Below are 13,851 nucleotides of genomic sequence, written 5' to 3' on the forward strand. Positions count from 1 at the left end.
AGCAATGCTAACAATGCTATCACTGGACAGGAAAATAGACTTCAACTTGTTTTTGGCTGTTGTCATATCATCCACTCTGCTGAGAAGGTGATTGTCTCTTGTAAGGAAATTCTAAAAAGACGTGTTCGCTTGATTTCTGAGGAGGAAGGAGAGGCCTGGGTCGAATTGAAAGTTAAGCAAAAGGTTTAATGAACAACACGATGAAAATGACATGACAAAAACAAATGATGCACTGCAGCTGACAGCGGACTGAAATGACATGCCTCCTCTTCAGGAATTATATCAATCAGTCCTGAGACATTCTCAGGTTCGGAATTATATTCCTTTGGAATTGTGGGTGTTTCCCTGAATGGAAACTGTCCCAGGTTAAAGACACACCTCTGATTTCAGGTTTACTTTAGGTCACAGACAAAGGTTGTTTATCATGGTAATGCCGATTCTACAGAGATATGCATTTCCTTTGTTCTAACCCAGTCTGGCCCCGCAGGGAGTGGCTCTCCAAAAGTTGTTTAAACAATAAGTCTTCTAGAGCATCTACATTCATGCTAAATAATATGACCTAATCAATTCTTTAGAAGCTTGAGAAGGTGTGAGCCAGACAAATGCTGATTAGGCTTAATCAGTATTGAAACATTCCTTCACTCAGTCACACAACAGTTTACATTTTTAATTTACATTTTTTACCTAAAAGTATATTGTACTAAAACATAAGCATGGTTTTAACTTTTTTATCTTCAACACTCTCCAGGACCTGTACACCTCCAGGATGCTGAGGCAGGCAGGAAAGATTGTAGCCGATCCCTCTCACCCCGGATACACACTGTTCTTACTGATTCTGTCCATGTTTTCATCTTAAACTTTGACCCTCTCACTGTGTGTCTTGTTCTTCCAACCAAGCTAGCTAGCTACCGCTAGGGTTATCTGGTAACTTAAGGGAAAGTTTACAGATTTTCTCTTCTGCTGTACATGCTGATGAATGTGTCCAGTACCCGGAGGTCTGCGTTTATCCGCCGGTAAATCTCCGCTGGATGACTCTCCTCATAAGGGTTGAAAATAAGCAACTTTCCCTTTTAGCATTTAGCTTAGCGCAGCTCCATTGAAACCAAACGCAACAGTGGCTTGGCCACCCCAGCTCCATCCTCTCGTCCAAACATGTTCAATTCTGGCTCCAAAATACCAAGATGGCCAAAATGCAATGTCTCCCAATCCACAAACCACTGGGTGACATCACTGATGCTGCCTCTACTTTGGTAGGCTATGGGTGACACAAACACGTTCTTAGATAGCTCTTTAAAAAAATGACACTTCAGTACACTGAGCTGTATGATAGAGACACAGGTATGTGGAATAACAAGTACAATTCCATTGACTACAATCATGACTATGTACCCAATTTGTATAATTTGATATTATTTTTGTTACTTTTAAAGCTGATTTAATTCATCAGTTTATGGTAGTTTTTTTTTTTAGATGTATCGATTCATTGATGATTACACTTTAACATGGAAATAGTCTAATACTCCCATTGTACAATCCAGCACTGGGTTGCACCAGCTGTGTGTACGTTCAAACTTGGACTAGTTTTAATGTTGGCCTGACGAGGACGCCCTCAGAGGACAAGGAGCAAAGGACCTGGAGCAGAGGTCGCTCAAGACGCCGTCATCACCGAAGCAAGCAGCCATCTTCAAACACTAACAAAACAGCGGCTGGGTGAGTCAGTTTAACTAAGCACAACCCCTCTAGAAGTAGGAAAGACATACACTCATCCAGGTCAGTTTAGGTCTCACGTTAAATGCAACATGCAGGGAAAGGAGACAATACCATTAATGAGCTAGGTTAGCCTTTAGTAGCTATGTGTCTTTGTTATACGAGCCCAGCTTAGCTTTAGCCTTGTAGCAATTATTAATATAATAATGATGATAATAATAAACACTGCATCAAGAATTGTGCTTTTTACGGATTGGATTCCTGACAATATTCTGGTTAGTTGACTTTACGCCAACTTTGTAACTAAGATGCACCTCACATCTCTGTGGTGCAACCAAACATTGATACAGCTTTAGTGTCAAACTAGCTGATTTTAATGTTCATCGTACATCGTTTAGTGTGGACTTTACCTTAAAAGAGAACTTACTGTACAAATGCTGCTTCAAAAAATATATACAGTTTTTTTCGATTGCTAAACGACAGTGGGCACAACTGGAGTCACATGTGCAAAACTCTAACAGTTGTGGACCAATCTCTAGTTTGTTTCTCATTGCTTGAAAACAGTTTTCAAAACTCTACACACTTATCCCATGCCTTTAACCACAACGTGCACAACACTGTAGATTTACAGCACGTTGTTCAAATGCTAACACACTGCTGTCAAAACTGTTAACCACACATTCAAAACAGAATAGATTTCAGTCTGGTGCCTCTCAAACACTGCCGATTGGAATTTTAGTTGAAAGCCTAAGCAGGTGTCTTGTTTTAGACTAGTTAGTGAACATATATGGTATTTATACAGAGAAAGATCAGAAAGCCTTTTTTGTATACAAACACCAAATAAGAATGAAACAATTCTACACTGTAACGTTTGAGAGAAACAGGTAAAAGAGCAAAGATACCAATATGTCCAGGTAAGATGTCTGAGGTTATGTACACAGCTATAAAAAAAAATTTAATGAGAAAAACATTATATCTTTACAATAGTAAAACTGCGTTCTTACTGTTTTTCAGAAAGTAATGGAGGTGAAAGCAGTGGAAACACCACATTCATTTGTTATTTAGAGATGATGCAGACATCCAATGTGATGAAGAAAACTTGCCACATGATGCTGGAGAGAGGCAGGATTAGTCACACTATTCTTTGTTACTGTTATGTACCCTTAGTTTTTTTCCCCAGTAATTCCATAAATTACTAGCGACAAAATACTATATTGAAGAAAACTGCAGTGTAAAGTCACTCAAATTGTTCAAACTGTAAAGATGAGAAAGTTTGTAATTTCTGTATTGGGTTTTGATCATGGTGTTTTTACTCTCAGTGTGTTCTGAGTGACAGTGTGTGTTATCTCAGTGAGGATTGTTCTGAGTGTTTGGCTGCACTGAGCCTGTTTTGAGACACGTGTTAAGAGTTGTGTTGCTTTGAATGAGTTTTGCAGGTGATGTGAACTGTTTAGCTCAGGTGACTGGTGGTAGTGCAGACTGTAGTTTGAGTTTTGCACATGGGACTCCAGTCGTGCCCACTATCGTTTAGCAATCGAAAAAAACTGTAAGAAAGCTTTATGTATGATCAAATTCAAGCAATTCTGAGCCGTGATGTCTGCACAAGGCAGGTCTATGAAAGAAGTTTCATCACAGAAGTTTACACCATGACTGTTTATTTGACATGTTTAATAATATGTTCTATTTCTCGTAGACTGGTAAGAATTCTTCGGGTACTGTCAAGCAGTTATGGTTGCCTAAGCGCTGTGTGGTGTAGCTCAATCCTTGCCTCTAGGGCTGGGGTGGCTCCAAAGACGAGGCCATGAGCAAATGGGGTGGAGAGCTGGGTCCGATCCACGGCAGTGATGGAAGTGATGGAAGGCATGCAAGTGGTGCTTGGAACCGAATGGGGGCCTATGATGGCCATCGCCTGCATGATGGTGGTCACCGTGGCCACCGCCTACACGGGGAGGATGGCCATCGCCCCCATGGTGAGGAGGGCCACAGGGACGGAATCGATGGCCATCACCTCCGTGGGGAGGGGGGCCTTGGCCAACATGGGGAGGATCGCCTCCGCCACCAAGGGGAGGCAATATGCATCCAAGGGGAGGTCTGCCACCGCCTGCATGGGGAGGTTGGCCATCGCCACCATGGTGAGGAGGGCCACAGGGACGGGATGGATGGCCATCGCCTCCAGTGGGAGGGGGGCCATGGCCAACATGGGGAGGATTGCCATCGCCACCAAGGGGAGGCAATATGCATCCAAGGGGAGGTCTGCCACCGCCTGCATGGGGAGGATGGCCACCCACATGATGCCTGCATACGGGCTCTTGCTCACCAGGGCCAAGGGCAGTCGTGTTCTGTTCAGAACAGAGACAACAGAGTTAGTTGAAGTGTATTTCTTCATAGTATATCTGCATATAACATAGAGCTGGGCAATATATTGATATTATATCGATATTGTGATATGAGACTAGATATGTCAGTGTTGTCTTTTCCTGGTTTTAAAGGCTGCATTACAGTAAAGTGATTTTTCTGAACTCACCAGACTGTTGTAACGGTTCTATTATTTGCCTTTAACCACTTAGTCATGATATCCACATTACTGATGATTATTTATCAAAAATCTCATTTTGTAAATATTTTGTGAAAGCACCAATAGTCAATCATTGCGGTATCGATATCGAGGTATTTGGTCAAAAATATCATGATATTTTATTTTCTCCATATCGCCCAGCCCTAATATAACTGCACATTTTGAAAATATGGGTACAGGACTAATGAACAATGTAAAGTATAGCAAGACATAGATTACGTGAACGCATATGATTAGGATGTGGACTCACCGATGGGGGATAGAATTCACACTCGACTGACTGGAGGCCGGTGGCATTCAAGTAAGTTGACTTGCAGAAAGCATGATGCTTTGAAGAGAGGAGAGAGAGAAACTGATGAACTCAACATCACACTCAGTCATATTGTTACCTGTCCTTCAAAACAATGGACTACCTAGCTCTGATCCTGGACTCATACTACTGTACAGATCAGTCAGACTTTGTAACGATAAATAACATGATGAATGTTAAGTAAGAAAAAACATGATTGTCAATGTTTATTTGTGAAATTATGAATAGTACTTTGACAAAAACAACTCAACTCAAGGTCCACATTCTAGCTTTTTCCAGAGATTTCAATCAAACATCATGATCTACTTCAACAGCTGATGGAGAGTTCACATGACGAAAGTATAGGTGACATGATAGTGTTTGGAGATGGTCACCTCTGTCTCTGTTCAGAGATGGTCTCTGGTATCACATGTGAAAGTTCTGATCTTTCTCCGGCCGTCACGCACACAGCTCCGCAAGTCAGTGCATTTGATTTCAACATGTTCGGCTTGGAAGACTGGCCGAGCAGCTTCGCCTCTACCAACATCTGTATGATTCTTCATTTACAGATCTCAGAGAGTCAAACAGCCTCAAATAAGTGGTCCGAGAGCATTTTTGCTTCGTGTGGAAAAACATGAGCTATCGTTTTGTCAAAGCTAACTCATCAAATCTCTCCATGAAAGTAAAGCTCAACTTAGATATCATAGTCTCTTTTAAATTCAGTAAATAACATGTCAAAATGTGGCTGTGAATTTTTCCGAAGCTTTTGTGTGTGTGTGTGTGTGTGTGTGTGTGTGTGTGTGTGTGTGTGTGTGTGTGTGTGTGTGTGTGTGTGTGTGTGTGTGTGTGTGTGTGTGTGTCAGAGATGTTCACAAGTAATTTTTTGGAAGTCCAATTCAAGTCTCAAGTTTTTGAGCTTGAGTCCAAGTCAAGTCTCAAGTCTTTGAGGGGCAAGTTCAAGTCAAGTCTCAAGTCTTTTGCCACGTGTCCATTCAAGTCTCAAGTCTCTGGCCATCTGGCCATCTGATCTGTCCCTAACACTGTATTATTAAATCTTATGAATTCAAAGCATGTCCTGTAGCTACCATCCCAACACGGTCTCACGGCAGTTCATGAAATGGTCACGTTATTTTTAATCTATTGATACGTGTTCACGGGGAAGTTTTTGTCGTTTTTTTTTGTGGTGGTCAGCACGAAATGGTCTATACGGAGATTAACGGGGAAAGCAAACTCCACACCCCGGGGGAGGACGCCTCACACACTGGGAGACGGCCGCGGGTGACGCGCGAAAATAACGGGATGGCAGAGGTTGGGTTTAGGAAAAGACGCTTCACATGCCACGACACGGCCGCGGGGGCCGCGCAACATTTTGGTATCTGCACCAGCGAATACATGTTTGTCTGTGTTACTAACTGGCTGTTTCATGTAACATCTGCATTGAAAGTTAATACACCAACCATGGTGCAAACATGTGAGAACTTATACTTGTAACATCATATGGATACAACTATAAAGATACAATTTGCCTGTTCCCAGCATTAGCACACTTTGCGATGGTTAGCTTGTTACCTGTGACGATATCTGCTAAATGTAACGTCTCTTTCACATTAGCAAGTGACTGACCTATCTGGGTGCGTTTTGAGATGCCTGATGAAGTTCGACGTTGTTGATCCGGTGCCACACACCTTGCATGTAGCTGTTGGCTTACTGCCACTGTGTACTAAGTTATTGAAAGCAAAACTAATGACAAAAGGCACAACTCCGGGAGGACTTGGTGTCGCCATCGTCAATGCATTTATGTGAGTGCGCGCACATATAGGCATAGCGCATGCATTACGTTGCACATTATGGCAAAGGGCAGGGGACATGCAGCTCCTCATACGTTTCCCCAATGTATATGCGCCAATAAAAGAAAATATAAATACATGAATGAATTTAGATTTAAAAAGCAATAATTGCATGAAAACAGGTTGTTGACGAGTCTCTAAGCTCAAGTCCGAGACAAGTCTGAAGTCTTTTGGGTCGAGTCGCAAGTAAAGTCTGAAGTCAGCTGTTTGTGCGACTTAAGTGCGACTTGAGTCTGAGTCTCAGACTTGAGTCCCCATCTCTGGTGTGTGTGTGTGTGTGTATGTGTGTTGTACTTACAGCTCTGTCGGGGCAGAGGGGTTTGCATGCCTCAATACTGATTCTGCTTCCCATTGGACACTGAGTTTCCACAAGGGCAAACTCAGCATAGTAGTCCTTCCCAGACTGAGCCAGAATGAGAAAGAGAAGGTGAGACGCGAGATTACAGACATTACTAAGCAGCATTAATTCACAAACATATATACAAACTAGGGCTGTCAACGCACATCACAGCCCATGACTGTGATTAACTTGATTACATTTTTTTTTCTTTCTTGATTGACAGCCCTAATACAAACATTTATTTGGTTATGTTTAGGCTGCTAGAACCCGTCTCTCTGTCATATAATGACACAAAAAAGAAGAGTGTGTGTGTGTGTTTGTGTGTGTGTGTGTGTGTGTGTGTGTGTGTGTGTGAGAGAGAGATTCTCTCTACCCCAAGTCTGATCCGTCCCACTTCCTTCAGGATGTAGTGGTGCTTGTTGGTGGCGTTCTGGTTGAACTTGCTCTCAGCTTCATTAACAGACTTGAGACCTTCAGTGCTGTTCAGTGGGACCAGCACGGGAACATCCACGTCGGTTTTTACTACACACACACACACACACACACACACACACACACACACACACACACACACACACACACACACACACACACAGTTCTTGTTATGACAGAGCCTGCTAGTTTTAGTGATTATTATTTACATCATGACATCCCTGTACAGAACATTGCTCTCACTGTACACAAGATCATATATATAATATATATATATATATATATATATATATATATATATATATATATATATATGCAGCCAGGTATGGTTTAAGACACTGCAAACAAGCTTTCTTCCCCCAGGAGTAGGGCGGGCTGTAGAGTAAATATTAGTTTGATAGACTCATGTTGTCAGCTCAACAAAAAGATCAGATTGATTCTATAAACCTCCATCTAACAAAACATCCAAGTATGTCATTGGCTGCTTCAAACACATTTTTGACCATGCCTGATGAAGATCTCTGTTAGACCGAGGTGTTGCTCTATCAAGTTAAATTGGCTGGGAGGGAGCTGTCAGCCCAGTGCTCAGATTTTTGGTAGGACCTCTGCTGCAGTCATATCACACTTTGTCTGCAGTCCTCCCCAGGCCATCAGTAAAGTAGTAAAGCAGTAACCATATGCCATAGCCTAACCTTAACCATACTACAGATGCCAGGTGCAGATATCGTAGAAATGAATGACTATAAAAAAGGTACACTGGATTATGACAAAAAGAAAAACTCCATCCAAGGTCCAGGGTTTAAAAGTTATTAAAGTCTGATACATGACAGAGAAGCCCACCTTGTCGCGTGTCACACTCATACTTGGTGACGTTGGCGTCATTATTTTTAACGCTCATCTTTACGGTGCAGTTAGCCGTCACCGCCTACAGAGAAACAGAGACAGACAACATTTCACTGTAGATACCTCACTTCTTCTCCATTACAGACAAGATGTCAAAATCAGTTTGTCCACCATCTGGCTGTAGATGAATGTGACACAGGGCTGATAGAGACAGAGCACATCACGTCATACTCTCAACACCATGCCCCGGGGGGGGACAACTCTCCGCTTGCCATTGACTTGTATTGCATGAAGGTTTCCTGTGGTGGGATGCAATACGTGAGGAATCAGCAGGGACAATGGGGAGACTGGGGGATCCTGACACTAATCTAACGTTATGTCCGACGTTATGTTTGCAGCAAGCATGTTCTTACCAAGTCAAATATCCCAATGTCAGTTTTAGGCTAACTATACTGTATGTCTGTAAGTTAAACTACAACACGTAAAGGTGGACATATCGTAAGCTTAGTGTCTCCCCATTCTCTCTGTTGATTCCTCACGTCTGTATCCACTGTTGTCTTCATAAAAGCTCAGTTTGATCATGTCAGCAGCGTATAACAACTTAAGTAATGGGCTCTGACTGTATAAAAGAAATGGATTAAGCAAACGTTTGCTTAGCATTTACCCGCTCAGCCTCTCCACGGATCTGACAGTCCTCAAAGTGTTTGGGGTTGACGACGTGGCACACCGTCTCCTGAAGGTTCAACTGCAGCTCAAGGTTACAGCCGTCGTCCACCTGCAAACAACAGAGTCAGAGCGTAATCACATTTATTGAGGCGTTATGATTAGCCTGTTTTAATTTCCCCACACCTCACTGCTGCAAGCATCTGTCCTGTCAAGAAAAACATATGTTTTTTCTGCCAGATTTACGACCAGATAATAAAATGAGGCATCTGGAAATGACTTTATTACATTTAAATGCTGACAATTGTTTACTGAAAAGAAGCCTGTATTAGCAGTAAAGCCTGACTGCATTGCTATGTCCGATTGCCTTTGTGTTTATTCAAATGTAATATGCTTTTTGTACACTGGGTGGCAGTCACCTGTAACGGGACTGCTTTTCTACAGGAAGGTTGCTGCGGCCAGGTGTGTTGCGTGCTGCAACATGGCAGCCACCGAAGCGCAGCAACCCGTTGAAGCCTAATGCCGCTGTCGCTGCTACGTCACCCGGATCGTTGGTCCGATTGGTTGAAGGACTATCCAATTGCGTACAGAGTCATTTGAACTATGCCCGTTGATCACGCCTCTTGTGCAGTAGAAAATACAGAGCAGACTCCCCAGACTAATGTTCAATCTTAAAAGATTGAGCTTGGTCTGGTGATAGCCAGACTAGGCGTCTGCAGGTAGCAGTGACTAAAATAGGGATGGCAATATCCAGTCAATTTACCAAAAGACCCCCCTCACCAAATATTGTATACATCTCCTCTACAACACCATGGACGACGAGAGATTCGTATATGAAGACAACGCCAGAAAAGAGAAGGCACGGAGTTTAACTGTAGGAGTGCTTGGACTGGAAGATAGATACTAGCTTAATAAAGACCTGATTGTTCTGTAAAGTGCTTGTAGAGACAATATAATCTGCAAGTCGGTTAGCAAGACGCTCCGCTTCTGAGATGCTCCCGGGGTGGTATGGTGTGTGGTGGACGGAACAAAACCGGTACGCAGCATAGACGCGCCTGGTGGGAAATCATGGTTACAGGTATTAACTAATAAAGCTGCTTTGCAGACAGTGGCCACTAGATGTCGCTGTACAACATGATTGTGTCGAATCAAAGAGTCAACTCGGGACACGAGCATTATTGTCTCCTCTTAAACTGTTGATAAAATTACAACTTGGGAAAATCTGCATTTGTGTGCATGGCAGGATAACTGCCTAAACGCCCTGCTTAAAACACATCGGTGTTCATCACTGATGAACCTGGTTTTATCTCTGATTAACGGCACTTTTGCTACATGTTTGTTCGAATTCCTTAGAATTTACCTTTATTTCAAATTTGCTGAAATAACTTTTGCTTTGTCTCAGCGTGCAGTCCAGGCTGTGCATATACACAGGGGACAAACAGTAAAAAACTAAATAAGACAAACACAGAGATATGACTTGTTTTCTGGTTGCTGTTTTTTGATTACCCATTTCAGTTATATATTTGCTATATATTAGACTATTTTTATTAAATATTATACTACGTTCATACTGTACTATATTTAATTTGACATTTTCCATATCATTCACACAAACAGATATTTCCCTGTGAGCTGTATTTTAAGAATATGAATGAAGTCTTCCAAAATAGAAATACTCAGTTGGACTAAAATAACAAAAAATTTGCCGGTGCAACACAGATGTCTTATTACTTAATGGTTTTATTTCTTAAGGTGCATAACAGTGACTAACGTTTTGATGTAAGGTTACATCTTCATCAGAGTCCTTGGACCTAGGACCTGATGAAGATGTAACCTAAGAAAACAGTGCTCAGTCACTGCTCTTTTCTGGTTCCCATACCTTTTCCACTTTGTTGCCTTGGATCTCTTGGAGTCTGAACTTGTAGCCGTGGCGATGGTTCTCGTTGATGCGATGCATAGCCAGCCGTGCAGCCGCAGCTCCACTCTCCGCGGTGCATGTCACCAGCTGCAGAGCCGGAGCAGCGCTGACCAGCAGCATGGCCGAGGACAGCAGCGCCACGATGTGAAAGCCCTTCATGGTGCAGAATAGAGAGGTAGAAGATGGGGACAGGGTTATATAGACCTGGATAAAGGATAAATGTGATAAGAGACTGAAGAGGCGTAGCATGAGGACAGAACCACAGAGCTGCCAGAGTAAAGAACAAACAGAGACTTTAACCAGAGCAGTGCATCTGATTTTCCACTGAAACTCCGTCTTTTTATCCTGTCAACCTTTTTCTGATGCTATAAAAACAGCAAGCTTAATTAAAGGAAATGTCAGCTTCATCCCAGCTTCATTTCATGAACATGGTCTACATAAGAGCACCATTACAATGAATGAGTCATTTTGGCTCGGACATGATGGGACAAGATTGTAAGATTTAAACAAATTGAAAAAATTTAAGATATTTTAATTTGTTTAAAATCCGCGGCAAATTCTACGGAAGTCTCCGTCCGCCCTGCTCGTGTCCAAACATGGGCAGGTACCAACATTTAAAGTGACTTCTTTTACAAAAGGCTTTATAGTTCAACAAATAAATCTATAATAACTCATAGACTACATTCTAATCTAACAAATCTATTAATCTTAGAAACTTTCTAAGCCATTTCTTTTGTGTTGTTCTCTATAGACTATAGAAGTGTGAAGCTACGTCCCATTATTCCAAGGCCCATGCATGACAGGGTTCCTGGTATAGATTTTATATCTTGTAAGGGTCTCTATTACGTCCTTAACCATCCTGACTGCCTTCAAGTTGCAGCTTCATTATCAAATCGTATTAACCCTTCTGTCGTCTTTAATCCTTGAGAGAGATTATCTATTGATTGATGGAATAGCTGACAGTATAACGCCTTTGCATCTTGAGCAAAGTCACACTTGGCCATTGGCTGCATCCTTTGGTTTTATTCAGAATAGATGCAAGTAATAGCTGCATGTTTTTCACTTCACCTTTTCAGATTTTAACAACAAAGTTCTTTCAGGCTGGAGGCAATTCCAAGTGCAACTCCCAATACACTTTTGTTTGCAGAGTAAAGTTGAAGCTCAAACCGAACTGTGGACACCCAGCACTTTGTTCAAATGCTAACATGCTGCTGGCAAAACGGTTTACCCTTGTGTCGTCTTTAAAGATATAAATGATGCTTGTGTATCAATAGATGATCGCTCTGTGCACAGCTGGAAGTCCCTCGTCTAGATCTGAAGCAGGAACAATCTAGCAATACAAGCTCAACTATTCCAGCTTCTCTTCAACAAACCAAAGTGTACCCCAAAATGACTTACAGAAGGACCCTGAACCACTTAATATGCAACTCCACTCTATCCTACTATGTATTGACTTAGTCTAGGCTACGTCTACATCAGAGACAGACATAGGCACCCACGGAAAATACCAAGCACCCACTGAGCACCCACGTGTGCCAGACTGCCAGTAGGCTACATTCATTTAAAATTAAACATTGCAATTGGTGCTAAGTGGAGCGTCTGTCATATTGTGATTGGTTATGTCGCTGTCAGTCCCCTGCTCCATATCCTATCCACCAATCACAGCGTCTCTTGGATGAAAACGCCTCCATTCCCCCAAAGTGCGTGCATGTGCGTTAGGTAATCAGAGTGAGAATGAAATGGACAGATTTGTTATTAAAAAAGAAAAAACCTAATGATTCAAGTGCATCAACGAAATCCACCACCAGTGCAGAGATTTCTTAATTTCCCACGAAGCTAATCCCGATTGATACCCCAGAATCGGTTAGGCCGTACTGCGCGCTAGATATGGTGCACCGCGAGTGGCCGGTCGTGGTGCTCCGTCAGGTCAGCGGTAGTTGGTGGTCTAGTTACCCCAGAATAGGTGATTGTGCGCTAGATACAGAGCACCGCGAGCGACCGGTCGTGGTGCTCCGTCAGGTCAGCGGTAGTTGGTGGTCAGTTAAACTTTCAGTTAGACTTTACAGCTTTATTATCGAGTTAATAGCGTGTTTGTATCGGCAGCTGTCCGTTTCCTCCATCCATCCATCCATCTTCGTCCGCTTATCCGGTGTCGGGTCGCGGGGGGAGCAGCTCCAGCAGGGGACCCCAAACTTCCCTTTCCCGAGCAACATTAACCAGCTCCGACTGGGGGATCCCGAGGCGTTCCCAGGCCAGGTTGGAGATATAATCCCTCCACCTAGTCCTGGGTCTTCCCCGAGGCCTCCTCCCAGCTGGACGTGCCTGGAACACCTCCCTAGGGAAGCCAGGGGCATCCTTACCAGATGCCCGAACCACCTCAACTGGCTCCTTTCCGCACGCAGAGCAGCGGCTCTACCGAGCTCCTCACGGATGACTGAGCTTCTCACTATCTCTAAGGGAGACGGCCAGCCACCCTCCTGAGGAAACCCATTTCGGCCGCTGTACCCTGGATCTCGTTCTTTCGGTCATGACCCAGCCTTCATGACCATAGGTGAGGGTAGGAACGAAAACTGACCGGTAGATCGAGAGCTTTGCCTTCTGGCTCAGCTCTCTTTCGTCACAACGGTGCGATAGATGGAATGTAATACCGCCCGCTCGCCCAATTTCTCCGACCAATCTCCGCTCCATTGTCCCTCACTCGCGAACAAAACCCCAAGGTACTTGAACTCCTTCACTTGGGGTAAGGACTCATTCCCTACCCGGAGAAGGTATTCCATCGGTTTCCTGCTGAGAACCATGGCCTCCGATTTAGAGGTGCTGATCCTCATCCCAACCGCTTCACACTCGGCTGCGAAACGATCCAGTGAGTGCTGAAGGTTACAGGCCGATGATGCCATCAGGACCACATCATCTGCATGAGATCCCCAGCCCACCGAACTGCAACCCCTCCCCACCCCGACTACGCCTCGATATCCTGTCCATAAATATTACAAACAGGATTGGTGACAAAGCGCAGCCCTGGCGGAGGCCAACCCTCACCTGAAACGAGTCCGACTTACTGCCGAGAACCCGGACACAGCTCTCACTTTGGTCGTACAGATTGGATGGCCCTGAGTAGAGACCCCCTCACCCCATACTCCCGCAGCACCTCCCACAGTATCTCCCGGGGGACCCGGTCATACGCCTTCTCCAAATCCACAAAACACATGTAGACCGGTTGGGCATACTCCCAGGCCC

The 13,851-nt window shown here is 43.6% G+C and overlaps 1 protein-coding gene across 1 annotated transcript; it reads right to left on the reverse strand.

Moving 5' to 3' along the window:
- Positions 1-3,341: 3,341 nt before the first annotated feature.
- Positions 3,342-10,801, reverse strand: LOC120565376 (histidine-rich glycoprotein-like). Its single transcript, XM_039811165.1, has 7 exons — positions 10,576-10,801; positions 8,698-8,808; positions 8,031-8,115; positions 7,132-7,280; positions 6,717-6,821; positions 4,533-4,610; positions 3,342-4,046 (listed from the first exon to the last, which is right to left on the reverse strand). The coding sequence occupies exons 1-7, from the start codon at positions 10,771-10,773 to the stop codon at positions 3,465-3,467; spliced, it is 1,308 nt and encodes a 435-aa protein (XP_039667099.1). The 5' UTR covers positions 10,774-10,801; the 3' UTR covers positions 3,342-3,464.
- Between the last annotated feature and the right edge of the window lie 3,050 nt (positions 10,802-13,851).

The sequence above is a fragment of the Perca fluviatilis genome, chromosome 9 (genome assembly GCF_010015445.1).
Source record: "Perca fluviatilis chromosome 9, GENO_Pfluv_1.0, whole genome shotgun sequence".
Taxonomy (NCBI): domain Eukaryota; kingdom Metazoa; phylum Chordata; class Actinopteri; order Perciformes; family Percidae; genus Perca; species Perca fluviatilis.

Coding starts and splice junctions, on each gene's coding strand:
- LOC120565376 (XM_039811165.1), bottom strand. CDS start 10,773: ATGAAGGGCTTTCACATCGTGGCGCTGCTGTCCTCGGCCATGCTGCTG. Junction 8,116..8,697: donor TCCGTGGAGAGGCTGAGCGG/GTAAATGCTAAG, acceptor GTTTCTCTGTAG/GCGGTGACGGCTAACTGCAC. Junction 6,822..7,131: donor TGGGACGGATCAGACTTGGG/GTAGAGAGAATC, acceptor ATTCTGGCTCAG/TCTGGGAAGGACTACTATGC.